This window comes from Colius striatus, chromosome 26, assembly GCF_028858725.1.
Source record: "Colius striatus isolate bColStr4 chromosome 26, bColStr4.1.hap1, whole genome shotgun sequence".
NCBI classification, from domain to species: Eukaryota; Metazoa; Chordata; class Aves; order Coliiformes; family Coliidae; genus Colius; species Colius striatus.
Genome location: NC_084784.1, coordinates 1,951,135 through 1,964,013, shown reverse-complemented (window position 1 = coordinate 1,964,013; position 12,879 = coordinate 1,951,135). Strand labels below are relative to the sequence as shown.

General features: G+C 63.9%; 3 protein-coding genes across 4 annotated transcripts; 1 reads left to right on the top strand and 2 right to left on the bottom strand.

Moving 5' to 3' along the window:
- Window positions 1-2,222: 2,222 nt before the first annotated feature.
- On the bottom strand, window positions 2,223-4,065 carry LOC133627885 (retinol dehydrogenase 16-like). Its single transcript, XM_062015314.1, has 4 exons — window positions 3,471-4,065; window positions 3,110-3,368; window positions 2,533-2,696; window positions 2,223-2,452 (listed from the first exon to the last, which is right to left on the bottom strand). Exons 1-4 carry the CDS (start codon window positions 3,784-3,786, stop codon window positions 2,223-2,225), a joined length of 969 nt encoding a protein of 322 aa, XP_061871298.1. The 5' UTR covers window positions 3,787-4,065.
- Window positions 4,066-5,390: 1,325 nt separating this feature from the next.
- Window positions 5,391-8,722, bottom strand: LOC133627945 (retinol dehydrogenase 16-like). The gene is made up of 4 exons (XM_062015531.1): window positions 7,172-8,722; window positions 6,811-7,069; window positions 5,969-6,132; window positions 5,391-5,797 (listed from the first exon to the last, which is right to left on the bottom strand). The coding sequence occupies exons 1-4, from the start codon at window positions 7,485-7,487 to the stop codon at window positions 5,580-5,582; spliced, it is 957 nt and encodes a 318-aa protein (XP_061871515.1). The 5' UTR covers window positions 7,488-8,722; the 3' UTR covers window positions 5,391-5,579.
- On the top strand, window positions 8,531-12,879 carry PRIM1 (DNA primase subunit 1). 2 transcript variants are annotated; one of them, XM_062015530.1, is made up of 13 exons: window positions 8,535-9,013; window positions 9,262-9,419; window positions 9,533-9,639; window positions 9,725-9,798; window positions 10,014-10,150; window positions 11,422-11,480; window positions 11,556-11,666; window positions 11,759-11,849; window positions 11,929-12,073; window positions 12,143-12,212; window positions 12,293-12,378; window positions 12,458-12,556; window positions 12,666-12,879. In XM_062015530.1, exons 1-13 carry the CDS (start codon window positions 8,911-8,913, stop codon window positions 12,683-12,685), a joined length of 1,260 nt encoding a protein of 419 aa, XP_061871514.1. In that variant the 5' UTR covers window positions 8,535-8,910; the 3' UTR covers window positions 12,686-12,879. The 2 variants fall into 2 exon arrangements, 1 of the variants encoding a protein (XP_061871514.1); XR_009820432.1 differs by lacking the exon at window positions 12,666-12,879 and having other exon boundaries at window positions 8,531-9,013; window positions 12,271-12,378; window positions 12,458-12,545.

Genomic DNA, 12,879 nt, shown 5'->3' with positions numbered 1-12,879 from the left:
TGGCACCTCAATTTGTGCCCAGGAGCCCCCAGCCTCCCTGAGGGTCTGGGTTTCCCCTTTCTCTGGAGATGAGTGAGAAAAGGCTGTTTCCTTTCTGGAAAGCAACCACTTTGAGCTGAGCAGATCCAGGGTCACAAGGACAGTGTGTGGGAAGGTGAAGAGGGGAGGGAGCCCTGGACCTGGCTGGTTCCTCCTCCAGCTGCCACCCCTCTGGGGTGAAATATGGGCACCAGGTCCCTCCCAGCCCCACTGAGCAATGGGCAGCTCAGCCCCAGCATTTGCCCCTCTCCTGCCCTTCTGGGATGGTGCCAGCAGGACGTGGGCACAGGGCAGCTGCAGCCCCCTGGGCACACGTGGAGCTGAAATGGGACGTGTGGGGGCTGCTGGGGATGTCTTACTGGTTTGCTAAGCCAAGCAAAGCGTCTGAGAAAGCTTCCTTGGCTGGTGAAACAGCTCAGTGAGCTGGAACACAGCTTGCACAAGCGCTGTGCCTGCTCCCTACCTGCTGTCTCCTTCCTGCTGGAGCTCCTCACCCCCCTCCCCTTGAGCTTTGATGCAGCCTGGGGGGTGTCTCGGTCTCACGTGGGCTCAGGCTCAGTGTGTGTTGACACTGGTGGGAGCTGCTAATGCCACTCACTCTGCAGGCAAGTGCCCAACCTCAGGGACCTAACCCCCAGCTAATCATCACTAATCAGCTTTAATTAGAGGTAAGAAGGATGCAGGAGTCACGATGCAGGTGTATCATGGGCTGGTTAATGACAGCAGCTTTTCCAGCCCATCCTTTGGCAGGAGCTCTGGGAGCTGAGGCTGGCTCAGCCACGTCAAGGGCTCATTCCCAGCAGCTGCAGGTTTCTCTGTGCCAGACTCAAGAGAACGTGGACAATGGGCTGTGTGGTTGCTGGTGTGGTGCCAGGCAGGGAGTGCTGGCTGCCAGGGCTGAGCCACAGGCTGCCCATGGAGGGTTTTTGTGACCTCAGCAGCACAAGGAGGGGGATGTCAGGAGGGTGGGGGTGAGCCTTTTTTTTCTGTAGGACAAGGGGGGAATGGGCAAAAGCTGGAACACAGAAAGTTCCACTTAAACAAGGAGAAAGTCCTTTGGTGCTGAGGTGAGGGAGCCCTGGCCCAGGCAGGGTGTGGAGGCTCAGGAGGTTTCCAAACCTGTCTGGACACGTTTCTGTGGGACTTGATGGAGGAGAAGCTGCTTTAGCAAGGGGTTGGGCTGGAGCAGCTCTGCAGAGCCCTTCTCATCCCCAGCATTCAGGTCCCTGAGCAGTGAGGGTGGAGATGAGGAGCTGAGGGGCAAAACCCCACAGCCTGAGAGGGACAAACATGAGGAAGAGCCAGGATATGGTAGAGTGAGGGGTCCTGGCAGCTCCTGGCAGAGCTGGAGTGAAGCACAAGTGGCTTTGGGGACTTTTGCAAAGAGCAATTGCTCTCACCTCTTCTCAGAGAGGGAGCTGTGAGCCTGGAGAGCCCAAAGGTTCAAGTTGCACCAGGGCAGGTTTAGATTGGACATGAGGAAGAACTTTTTGACCAGGAGGGTTGTTAAGCATTGGAACAGGCTGCCCAGGGAGGTGATGGAGTCCCCAGCCCTGGAGATATTCAAAAGACATGTAGGTGAAGTACTGAGGGACATGGGTTAGTTTAGGGACAGGCCTGGCAGTGTGAAGTGAGGGGTTGGACTTGGTTGATCTTCAAGGTCTTTTTCCAGCTGCAAGGATTCTGTGATTCCATTCAGAAAGCAGAAGGTTTGAAGGAGAAAAAGCAGGTCCCTGGGCAGCAGCATCCCTCCAGCACAAGGCAGGGAGCCACAGCAGCCCCACAGCCACCAGCAGCTGTGCCAGGAGGTGCACGTTGGCCCCTGTGAGGATGAGCTGAATCCCCCCCCTGTGCAGCCCCCAGCCCCTCAAAAGGCTGTGAGGGTACAGGAGCCCCTCAAAAGGCTGTGAGGGTACAGATCATCCTGTGCCAGAGCTCAAACATCCCTGGGCACGTGGCTGCCCTGGGCACAGGCAGCGCTCATGGTCCTGCAGAGACCCTGCTGGTGCCCTGGCAAGGCAGGTTGCCCAGCACCACGGCCAGGAGGCTTCTCAGACACCTCCTCCAAGGCTGCAGTTCACTGTGGGCAGCCCCTTGCTTTGCACCAGCTTTATTGAGCACATTAACAGGGACCTTGGGGCAAGCGGGTGCCCACGGGAGCCGCGTCTGCATCCCCGGTGCCCTCAGGGGCATGAGGGCATCGCCTGGGCCGGGCTGGGCAAGAAGAAGCTGAGGATGGCATCGAGGAGCCAGGCTGGGCAGTAGCTGAGTGGCAGGAGGACGAGGCGGGCGTCCCAGCCGGGCAGGTAGCGGCTGCGGGGGCAGCGGGCGAGCAGCGCGTGTGCCATGGCGCCGGTGGCGCGGGACAGGCGGCGGCTGCTCAGGCGCTGCAGCAGGACGCTGCGTTTGGCATCTGGGTGGGCAGAGACAGGGGTCAGCCCAGCCTGGCATGGGGGTGGAGGGGTCAGCAGGGAGTGCCAGGGGGATACTTACAGGTGTCCAGGTAGTGGTGGCCGTAGGCTGCCTGGATGTCTGCTGGGAGCTGCTCCCACGCATCCCTGAAGCCCTTGGCCACGGCTGCAGGGTCAATGAGCCCCGTCTGGAAGCCGCCGGGTTCGATGATGGACACCCGCACCCCGAAGGGACGCATCTCACGCCTGGATGGGGACAAGTCAGCCCCCTGGCCTGAGCCACCATCCCAGGCTGAGCAAGGGCTGGGGGGCAACTGAGCTGTGTGGGGTGAAGGGGAACCCATGACCCCCCCCTCCCCCTCCCCACAGGCACCTCGTTGTTCGCTGGGTGTGTGCAGGGGAGCCCTGTCCTCCATCAAGGCTTTCTCAGCCCCCTGCCTGTTGTTGCACAACTGCTGCTCCAGCCATGCCCTGAGTTTCCCAACCTGATACTGACCACGTTGGCATTGCACAAGCCCCAGCTCTGCCCCACGAGCAACACAAAGCCGTGCATGGGAAAGCAGGGCAGAGACGCTTGGCACAGCTACACCTGCCAACACACACCCGTCTGAGGGACAAAGCCTGGCACTGGGGAGCACTGGGGACCACCACTGCTGTACCTGAGGCTGTCAGAGAAGGCCTCCACACCGAACTTGGAGATGCAGTACCCCCCGCCAAAGAAGGAGACGCGGCCCATGACGCTGGACACGTTGACCACCCGGCCCCGTGCCCGCCGCACCAGGGGCAGCAGGCTGAGCGTCACCTCGATCAGGCCGAGCAGGTTGACGTTCAGCACCTTGGTGAAGTCATCCTTGGTCAGCCACTCGTTAGGGCCAGTGGGGACGGAGACGCCCGCGTTGTTCACCAGCCCCCAGAGCCCTGGGGATGGGGGGGATGAAGTGAGCGGCTGCCCCGTGGGCGGGAGGGGGCCGGCAGAGGCTGAGGCCAAGGACACCGACGGGCTGTCCCGCGCCGTCCTACCTCGGTCACCCACACGCTCCCGCACCCAGGCGGCGGCGGCGGCGATGCTGCGGCTGGAGGTGACATCCAGGAGGACGGTGTGCAGGCGCGGCGAGGCGGCCGCCCGCAGCCGCTCGGCCCCTGGCTGGGTCAGGCAGGCGGCCAGCACCCGCAGCCCCCGCGCGTCCAGCTGCCGAGCCAGCAGGTTCCCGAAGCCGCTGTCGCAGCCCGTGATCAGCACGTGCTTCTCGCACAGCCCCGGCACCGTCTGGCGCTCCCGGTGCCACCGCCGCAGCAGGAGCAGCCCCAGCAGCAGCGCCGCCAGGTACAGCCACATCCTCAGCTACAGCCCCAGCAGCACTGCCAGGTACAGCCACGACCTCAGCTACAGCCCCAGCAGCTACAGCCACGACCTCAGGTACAGCCCCAGCAGCACCGCCAGGTACAGCCACGACCTCAGGTACAGCCCCAGCAGCACCAGCTACAGCCACAACCTCAGGTACAGCCCCAGCAGCTACAGCCACGACCTCAGGCACAGCCCCACTAGCACCGCCCCCAGCTACACCCACGTGCTCAGGTACAGCCCCAGCAGCTACAGCCACGACCTCAGGTACAGCCCCAGCACCACCAGCTACAGCCACAACCTCAGGTACAGCCCCAGCAGCTACAGCCACGACCTCAGGTACAGCCCCAGCACCACCAGCTACAGCCACGACCTCAGGTATAGCCCCAGCACCACCAGTTACAGCCACGACCTCAGGTACAGCAGCACCAGCTACAGCCACGACCTCAGGTACAGCCCCACCAGCTACAGCCACAACCTCAGGTACAGCCTCAGCAGCACCAGCTACAGCCACGACCTCAGGTACAGCCCCAGCACCACCAGCTACAGCCACGTCCTCAGGAATAGCCTCACCAGCACCACCAGCTACAGCCACGTCCTCAGGTACAGCCCCAGCAGCACCACCAGCTACAGCCACGACCTCAGGTACAGCACCCCCAGCTACAGCCACGTCCTCAGGCACAGCCCCAGCAGCACCCCCAGCTACAGCCACATCCCCAGGCACAGCCCCACGCCGCAGCTCTGTGCCAGCCTCCCGTGAGCTCCTTGTTGATGCCGTATATATAGGGGCCGGTGCAGAGGAGCAGCCCCAGCCCGAGCCCTGGGCATTGCTGGGTGCCAGGCTCGCTCTGGGCCACGCTGCAGGAGACGTGGGGGGATTGCAGCAGCACCTGCAGGAAGTTTCACATGCTCAGCTGCAATCGGTGGCTTTGCCTCGCGGGGATCCCTGTGCCTGGAGCTCTGCCTCGGCCTTTGATGGCTGTTTGTGCTGGCAGGGTGGATGCAGCTGCCCCACGGAGCTGCTCTTGGCTGAGCTCCCCAGCACTCAGCCCCAGGACTCTCCCTCTTGCCAGCTGTGCTGTGCCTCCCCAGCTTTGGTTTTGGTGAGGGATGGCAGCTTTGTCTCCTCACCACGGGATGGATCCTGCTGAGGAGGTGGCAAAGCTTCTGGTGTGAGCTTGGACGAGGGCAAAGGGGTGTCCTGGCCCCAGCAATGCCCACGCTGGGTTTACTGGAGCAGGGCAGCCTTCCCTGACTGGGCTCTGCAGGGTCTGTGGACCCTCACACAGAGGCTGTGCACTGCTCAGGGTGCCCAAGGGGCACAGAGGAGGAGGAGTGCGAATGACTTGAGCAGAGGCTGCCCAACCCTGTGGCCAGAGGGTTTGTACAGGTCTGGGTTTTATTCATGGGCACATGCTCAGGTGAGGGCAGCTCTTGCACCGGTGGGACTGGGCTCTGCACAGCGCAGGCGCTCGGGGCAGCGTCACACACCCCGGGAGCTGCTGCAGCACAGCCCAGCCTGTGGCCACGCTGGCACAGGAGCAGGGACACAGCAGCGGTGCCACAACCCCAGCTGAGGCTGAAAACAAGCCCTTGCAGGCAGGAGAAGGAGTTGTCTTTATTCAGAAGCAAAGCAGCCAGCAGCAGAGCACAGTGGGTGCGAGACCTGCACCCAGCTGGGAATTCAGGAGCCTGTTGCCACGGGCTCGGCTGCAGGAGACACCACGTCCCGCTCTGCGCTGACAGCACCTGGGCTGCTGCTCTCCAGCCTATGCTGCCACCCTGCCTTAGGCTTTCTGGCCAGGCTTGGGGTAGAAACACCTGTAGAAAGTGTCAGTGAAGGCTGTAGGCAGGTAGCTGAGGGGGATGTAGAGCAGCTTGGCGTCCCAGCCGGCGGAGTAGCGGCTGCGGGGGTGGCGGCTGGTCAGCGCGTGCTCCATGCAGTCCGTCACCAGCGTCAGGTCGGATTTGCAGGTCTTCTGCAGCTTTTCAACTGCTTCCATGGCTGTGGAGGCAGAACACGGCTGGTCAGGCTGCTGGCTTTAGACCCTCGAGGCCAAAACAGCCCAAGAGCTCAGTGGGATGATGGGGGGTGGTGGGACACCCCAGTGTCCTGGGGATGTGCTTTGGGGCAGGAGGGAACCGGCATCGCTTGAGCTTTGGGTGAGGTTCTCACACTTCTTGCAGTAATTGTCCCCGTAAGCCAGTTTGATTTCTTCTGGGACCTTCTCCCAGAGGGAAAGGAACTGTTTCTGCAGGTTCTCACAGCTGGTGACTGCTGTCTTGAAGTAGCCTGGCTCGATCACGCTGACCTTCACCCCAAAGTGCTCCATCTCAAGCCTGGAAGGGATCAGACCCTGTGGGACACGGCAGCAGCACCCAGGGGCTGCGTGTGGGCAGCGCCTCTCACACAGCAGCCTCGTGCCCAAGGTTTGGCAGGGAGCCTCAGCAGCCCCTGGTGTGTGTCCAACGTGGCACGTGAGCAAATCTCTGTGGAGTCTGGGTGTGGAGGGGCCAAAGCAAAGAGACCACGGGGACATTGCCCGCAGCACCCGGCTCGAGGGTAAAGTCCCACAGGAGAGGCTCAGTGCTGGCTGAGGCTCAGTGCCAGGGAGGCAGCACCAACCAGCACAGCCACAGCCTCCCTGCCACTGCAAACTCACCAGACAGGGAAGTGAAATCAAAGCTCTGGCAAGCTCTTTGCTTCCCCTCAGCCGCCTCTGCAAGAGCTAGGCTGAAAGTGGAAGAGCTGCCAGTACCAGGCGAAGGTTCTCCCAGGCAAGAGATGACTCTGTGGGACCCAGGTCCTCGTGGCTGTGACAGAAAGCATCCTGATATCTGGGCCACAGCTTAAGCACCCCCACAGCCCCTCCTGTCGTGCCTCAGCAGCAGCTCGATGAACTTTGCACGCTGGCTCACGGTTGCACGAGGAAAGTTCAGCAGATGGAGGCTCTGCCAGCCAAAGCCTGCAAAAGCAAACTGGGGAAGTGAGAGCGGTGGCTGCTGCGCTGGACTAACCTGAGGCTGTCAGAGAAGGCCTCCACACCGAACTTGGAGATGCAGTACCCCCCGCCAAAGAAGGAGACGCGGCCCATGACGCTGGACACGTTGACCACCCGGCCCCGTGCCCGCCGCACCAGGGGCAGCAGGCTCAGCGTCACCTCGATCAGGCCGAGCAGGTTGACGTTCAGCACCTTGGTGAAGTCATCCTTGGTCAGCCACTCGTTAGGGCCAGTGGGGACGGAGACGCCCGCGTTGTTCACCAGCCCCCAGAGCCCTGGGGATGGGGGGGATGAAGTGAGCGGCTCCCCCGTGGGCGGGAGGGGGCCGGCAGAGGCTGAGGCCAAGGACACCGACGGGCTGTCCCGCGCCGTCCTACCTCGGTCACCCACACGCTCCCGCACCCAGGCGGCGGCGGCGGCGATGCTGCGGCTGGAGGTGACATCCAGGAGGACGGTGTGCAGGCGCGGCGAGGCGGCCGCCCGCAGCCGCTCGGCCCCTGGCTGGGTCAGGCAGGCGGCCAGCACCCGCAGCCCCCGCGCGTCCAGCTGCCGAGCCAGCAGGTTCCCGAAGCCGCTGTCGCAGCCCGTGATCAGCACGTGCTTCTCGCACAGCCCCGGCACCGTCTGGCGCTCCCGGTGCCACCGCCGCAGCAGGAGCAGCCCCAGCAGCAGCGCCGCCAGGTACAGCCACATCCTCAGCTACAGCCCCAGCAGCACTGCCAGGTACAGCCACGACCTCAGGAACAGCCCCAGCAGCACTGCCAGCTACAGCCACGACCTCAGCTACAGCCCCAGCAGCACTGCCAGCTACAGCCACGACCTCAGCTACAGCCCCACCAGCTACAGCCACGACCTCAGGCACAGCCCCACTAGCACCGCCCCCAGCTACACCCACGTGCTCAGGTACAGCCCCAGCAGCAACACCAGCTACACCCACATCCTCAGGTACAGCCCCAGCAGCACCACCAGCTACAGCCACGACCTCAGCTACAGCCCCAGCAGCACCGCCAGGTACAGCCACGACCTCAGCTACAGCCCCAGCAGCTACAGCCACGACCTCAGCTACAGCCCCAGCAGCACTGCCAGGTACAGCCACGACCTCAGGTACAGCCCCAGCAGCTACAGCCACGACCTCAGGCACAGCCCCACTAGCACCGCCCCCAGCTACACCCACGTGCTCAGGTACAGCCCCAGCAGCACCACCAGCTACAGCCACATCCTCAGGTACAGCCCCAGCAGCACCACTACCAGCTACAGCCACATCCTCAGGTACAGCCCCAGCAGCACCACCAGCTACACCCACATCCTCAGGTACAGCCCCAGCAGCACCACCAGCTACACCCACATCCTCTGGTACAGCCCCAGCAGCACCCCCAGCTACAGCCACGACCTCAGATACAGCCCCACCAGCTACAGCCACGTCCTCAGGTACAGCCCCAGCAGCTACAGCCACATCCTCAGGTACAGCCCCAGCAGCACCCCCAGCTACCCGCAAGCCGTCACCCGCCCGCACCGGCAGCCCGATGGGGCCCGGCGCCGGTGCCGGGAGCGCTGTGTGCCCGGCGGCTGAGGGGCCTCGGCTCAGCCTCGGCTCTGCCCGACTGACTGACGCGGCCTCGCAGAACAACCGGAACACCCGCCGTTCCCGCCCCCGTCCCGCGCCAGTCACACCCCAGCTCGGCACCCGCCGCTCCGCACCCCGCCGGCCCTTCGCTGTCCCGGGCTCGGCACCGCCCCCGAGCCTCCGCTCCGGCACCGAACGGGCGGGGTCGGGTCCGGTCGCAGCCGTTCGGCCGCCGGGGTACCGTTAAACCGGAGCGGGGCAGCCGAGGCTTCCCGCAGCCTGCGCTGCCTCTGCGGCCACCGGACCCCGCAACGCCGCGGATCGCTCCTAAACCCGCCCGCTGCTTTAAAGCAGAGCCCGTCCCTGCTGCCCCCACCCCCGGGGGCCGGACTACAGCTCCCGGCGGCCCCGGGCGCCCGCCCCGCCGCTTCCCGCCCCGCCGCTTCCCGCCCCGTCGCTTCCCGCCCCGCCGCTTCCCGCCCCGTCGCTTCCCGCCCCGCCGCTTCCCGCGCGTCTTTCCCGCCCCGCCGCTTCCCGCGCGTCTTTCCCGCCATGGCGCGCTTCGAGCCCGCGGCGCTGCCCGAGCTGCTCCCGCTCTTCTACCGCCGCCTCTTCCCGCACAGCACCTACGGCCGCTGGCTCGCGTACGGCGGCGGTGAGCGGGGCGGGGGCTGCGGTGCCGGGGCTTGGGGGGACTGCTGGGGGTTGTCCCGGGGCTGGCGGTGGGTGGGTGCGGTGGGCGGGCGCGGGAAGGAGCGGGGCAGAGGATGGTGGGGCTGGGGGTGCAGCGAAGGGGGCGGGGTGGGGGATGCTCGGGAACGCAGTGGAAGGGCGCAAGGGAAATACTGAGGAGGGGGGATACCCCCCGCGACCCCCCCCTGCAACCCCTGCACGCCCCCACAGTGGAGAAGAACTACTTCCAGCTGCGGGAGTTCTCCTTCACGCTGCGGGACGACATCTACGTGCGGTTCCAGTCCTTTGGCAGCCCCCAGGAGCTGGAACGGGAGCTGCAGAAGATCAACCCCTACAAGATCGACATCGGCGCCGTTTACTCCCACCGTGTGAGTCCAGCTCCCAGCCGGGCACCCCAGGGAGAGCCAGCCCTGGGAGGGGGGATGCAGCCCCCCCAGCTTGAGGGTTCCCTGGTTGAGGCTGAGCCCATCCCATCCCACAGCCCAACCAACACAACACAGTGCACCTGGGAGCCTTCCAGCCTCAGGAGAAGGAGCTGGTCTTTGACATCGACATGACAGACTACGACGATGTCCGGACGTGCTGCAGGTCCCAGGGAATGCTCACAGCATGAGCTGCAAGAGGGGATGGGGAAGGGGGTGCAGGGACTGACCCCCCCACCCTCTGCCTCCAGCTCTGCTGAGATCTGCTCCAAGTGCTGGACCCTCATGACCATCGCCGTCCGCGTCATCGACCGCGCGCTCGTGGGTGAGGCTCGTGGGCACCCACCCAGCCCCCCGACCTCCAGCACCAGGGATGGGGCCAGACCACGCTCTGCCCCACACCAACACCCTGACTCCACAAAGAAAGGGCCAGGGCAGCATTCTGCTGGGGCTGTGGAGGGTGTGCTGGTGCTCAGTGGGGTTTGCAGCACTGCCAGCCCGTCCTGACCTGCTCCCACAGCCCAGCTGCTTCCCCCGCAGAGGATCTGGGCATGAGGCATCGGCTCTGGGTGTACTCGGGACGGAGGGGAGTCCACTGCTGGGTGTGTGACGACGCCGTGCGGAAATGGTCCCCGGCACTGCGGGCGGCTGCCGTGGAGTACCTGAGCCTGGTGAAGGTGAGTGAGTGGGGACTGGTGTCCCTGAGCCTGGTGAAGGTGGTTGAGTGGAATCTGGGTGTCCCTGAGCCTGGTGAAGGTGAGTGAGTGGAATCTGGGTGTCCCTGAGCCTGGTGAAGGTGAGTGAGTGGGATCTGGGTGTCCCTGAGCCTGGTGAAGGTGAGTGAGTGGGGACTGGATGTCCCTGAGCCTGGTGAAGGTGAGTGAGTGGGGACTGGGTGTCCCTGAGCCTGGTGAAGGTGAGTGAGTGGGGACTGGATGTCCCTGAGCCTGGTGAAGGTGGGTGCACAGGGATCTCGGTGTCCCTGAGCCTGGTGAAGGTGAGTGAGTGGGGACTGGTGTCCCTGAGCCTGGTGAAGGTGAGTGAGTGGGGACTGGTGTCCCTGAGCCTGGTGAAGGTGAGTGAGTGGGGACTGGGTGTCCCTGAGCCTGGTGAAGTGGGTGCACAAGGAGCTGGGTGTCCCTGAGCCTGGTAAAGGTGAGTGAGTGGGGACTGGATGTCCCTGAGCCTGGTGAAGGTGAGTGAGTGGGGACTGGATGTCCCTGAGCCTGGTGAAGGTGAGTGAGTGGGGACTGGATGTCCCTGAGCCTGGTGAAGGTGGTTGAGTGGAATCTGGGTGTCCCTGAGCCTGGTGAAGGTGAGTGAGTGGAATCTGGGTGTCCCTGAGCCTGGTGAAGGTGGGTGAGTGGGGACTGGGTGTCCCTGAGCCTGGTGAAGGTGAGTGAGTGGGATCTGGGTGTCCCTGAGCCTGGTGAAGGTGGGTGCACAGGGATCTCGGTGTCCCTGAGCCTGGTGAAGGTGAGTGAGTGGGGACTGGGTGTCCCTGAGCCTGGTGAAGGTGGGTGAGTGGGGACTGGATGTCCCTGAGCCTGGTGAAGGTGGGTGAGTGGGGACTGGGTGTCCCTGAGCCTGGTGAAGGTGGGTGCACAAGGGGCTGGGTGTCCCTGAGCCTGGTGAAGGTGGGTGCACGAGGGGCTGGGTGTCCCTGAGCCTGGTGAAGGTGGGTGCACGAGGGGCTGGGTGTCCCTGAGCCTGGTGAAGGTGGGTGCACAAGGGGCTGGGTGTCCCTGAGCCTGGTGAAGGTGGGTGCACGAGAGGCTGTGTGTCCCTGAGCCTGGTGAAGGTGGGTGAGTGGGGACTGGGTGTCCCTGAGCCTGGTGAAGGTGGGTGCACAGGGATCTCGGTGTCCCTGAGCCTGGTGAAGGTGGGTGCACAAGGGGCTGGGTGTCCTCTGCCAACTCCCTGAGGTTGACTGCTGCTATCTCCCCAGGGTGGAGCAGAGACTATGAAGAAGGTGAACCTCTCTGAGCCCATCCACCCCTTCATCAGGTCAGTGAGGATCCTCCATGCATCCCCCACAGCCCCTGGCCCCAGGGTGCTGAGCCTCTCCCTGCTCCTCCACAGGCAGTCGGTCAACGTGGTGGAGAAGTACTTCGAGGCATATGCACTGCTGGGCCAAGACATCCTGGGCAGCCCTGAGAGCTGGGACAAGGTGCTGGCCCTCGTCCCAGAGGATATCCTTGTGTCTGTGCTGGGTGCAGAGGGAAGGTCAGTGTTGAGGGAGGAGGGTCTGTGGTGTCTGCCATCAGCCTTGACCTCGGGGCACAGCACCGTGAGCCTCTGCAGGGCGAGTTCCCCAAGAAGCGGGACTCAGCGCAGCGCTGGGAGCTGCTGAGGAGCAGGATGGAGCGGACAAGGGTGAGTGGCTGTGGTGGGCATGGAGGGAGCTGGGTGCTGCCACCTTTCCCTGTGCCCCCTGACCCTGCTGTGCCCTCAGAGGGCGGGGGGCACCGGGAAGAGCCCGCCGTGCTACGCAGACTGGGAGATCATGCTGCAGTACTGCTTCCCCCGCCTCGACATCAACGTCAGCAAAGGGCTTGGCCACTTGCTGAAGAGCCCTTTCAGTGTTCACCCCAAAACAGGTGAGGCTGGTGGGTTGTGGCCACATCAGCCCCTGGAGACAGCCCCGTGGTGACTCCTCTCTCTTGCAGGTCGCGTTTCAGTGCCGCTGGATCTACAAAGGTTGGAGCAGTTTGACCCATTTGCTGTGCCCACCATCAGGTAGGTGAGAGGGGCTGGTGGCACAGGGGGTCCTGGCTGTGCCACATCCCTCCCCCAGCACATCCCACCCTCTCCTGCAGCTCCCTGTGCCACGAGCTGGATGTGGCTGGCGCTGACGGGGAGCAGGAGGACGGTGGGGAAACGGAGCCAAAGCGCCGTGTGAGAGGTGAGCAGGGGCAGGGGCTGGGAGCTCCTGGGTCCCCAGTGCCTGCTCCTGCTCCTGCTCAGCTCCCCAATCCCTCCAGACTACAAGAAGACGAGCCTGGCACCCTATGTGCGGGTGTTTGAGCAGTTTGTGGAGGAGATGGAGCGTGCCCGGAGAGGAGAGAGGCTGCGGAGGAGTGGTAAGAACCAAGAAGGGCTGCAGCTGGGTGGAAGACCCCCCAAAACTACCCCCTGGCTCTGAGAAACTGCTCTGTGTCTGGCAAAACTTCTCATTCCTCCTCTTTGCAGACCTACAAGGAGAGTTTTGAGGCTTGGCTGCCAGGGGACACCGAGGGACAGACTCTGCTGTGGTCACCTCCACTGCTGGCTGTGGGGGTTTTGTGCCCTGGAGCAGGGAGCCTGAGGTCTGAACCTCCCTGACTCCCTGCCCTCACTCCCTGTCCTGCTCCCCACAAGCCCCACAGGGGCCTTTCACATGTTTTTTGTACTTTTTCTACACAAA

What these genes read in the sequence shown, in the direction of transcription:
- PRIM1 (XM_062015530.1), top strand. Translation starts at nt 8,911, where the DNA reads ATGGCGCGCTTCGAGCCCGCGGCGCTGCCCGAGCTGCTCCCGCTCTTC. An exon ending in CCCATCCACCCCTTCATCAG is followed by an intron (nt 11,481 to 11,555) that starts GTCAGTGAGGAT and finishes GCTCCTCCACAG; the next exon opens with GCAGTCGGTCAACGTGGTGG. An exon ending in TTTGCTGTGCCCACCATCAG is followed by an intron (nt 12,213 to 12,292) that starts GTAGGTGAGAGG and finishes CCTCTCCTGCAG; the next exon opens with CTCCCTGTGCCACGAGCTGG.
- LOC133627945 (XM_062015531.1), bottom strand. Translation starts at nt 7,487, where the DNA reads ATGTGGCTGTACCTGGCGGCGCTGCTGCTGGGGCTGCTCCTGCTGCGG. An exon ending in GGAGCGTGTGGGTGACCGAG is followed by an intron (nt 7,070 to 7,171) that starts GTAGGACGGCGC and finishes CCCCATCCCCAG; the next exon opens with GGCTCTGGGGGCTGGTGAAC. An exon ending in GCCTTCTCTGACAGCCTCAG is followed by an intron (nt 6,133 to 6,810) that starts GTTAGTCCAGCG and finishes GATCCCTTCCAG; the next exon opens with GCTTGAGATGGAGCACTTTG.
- LOC133627885 (XM_062015314.1), bottom strand. Translation starts at nt 3,786, where the DNA reads ATGTGGCTGTACCTGGCGGCGCTGCTGCTGGGGCTGCTCCTGCTGCGG. An exon ending in GGAGCGTGTGGGTGACCGAG is followed by an intron (nt 3,369 to 3,470) that starts GTAGGACGGCGC and finishes CCCCATCCCCAG; the next exon opens with GGCTCTGGGGGCTGGTGAAC. An exon ending in GCCTTCTCTGACAGCCTCAG is followed by an intron (nt 2,697 to 3,109) that starts GTACAGCAGTGG and finishes GTCCCCATCCAG; the next exon opens with GCGTGAGATGCGTCCCTTCG.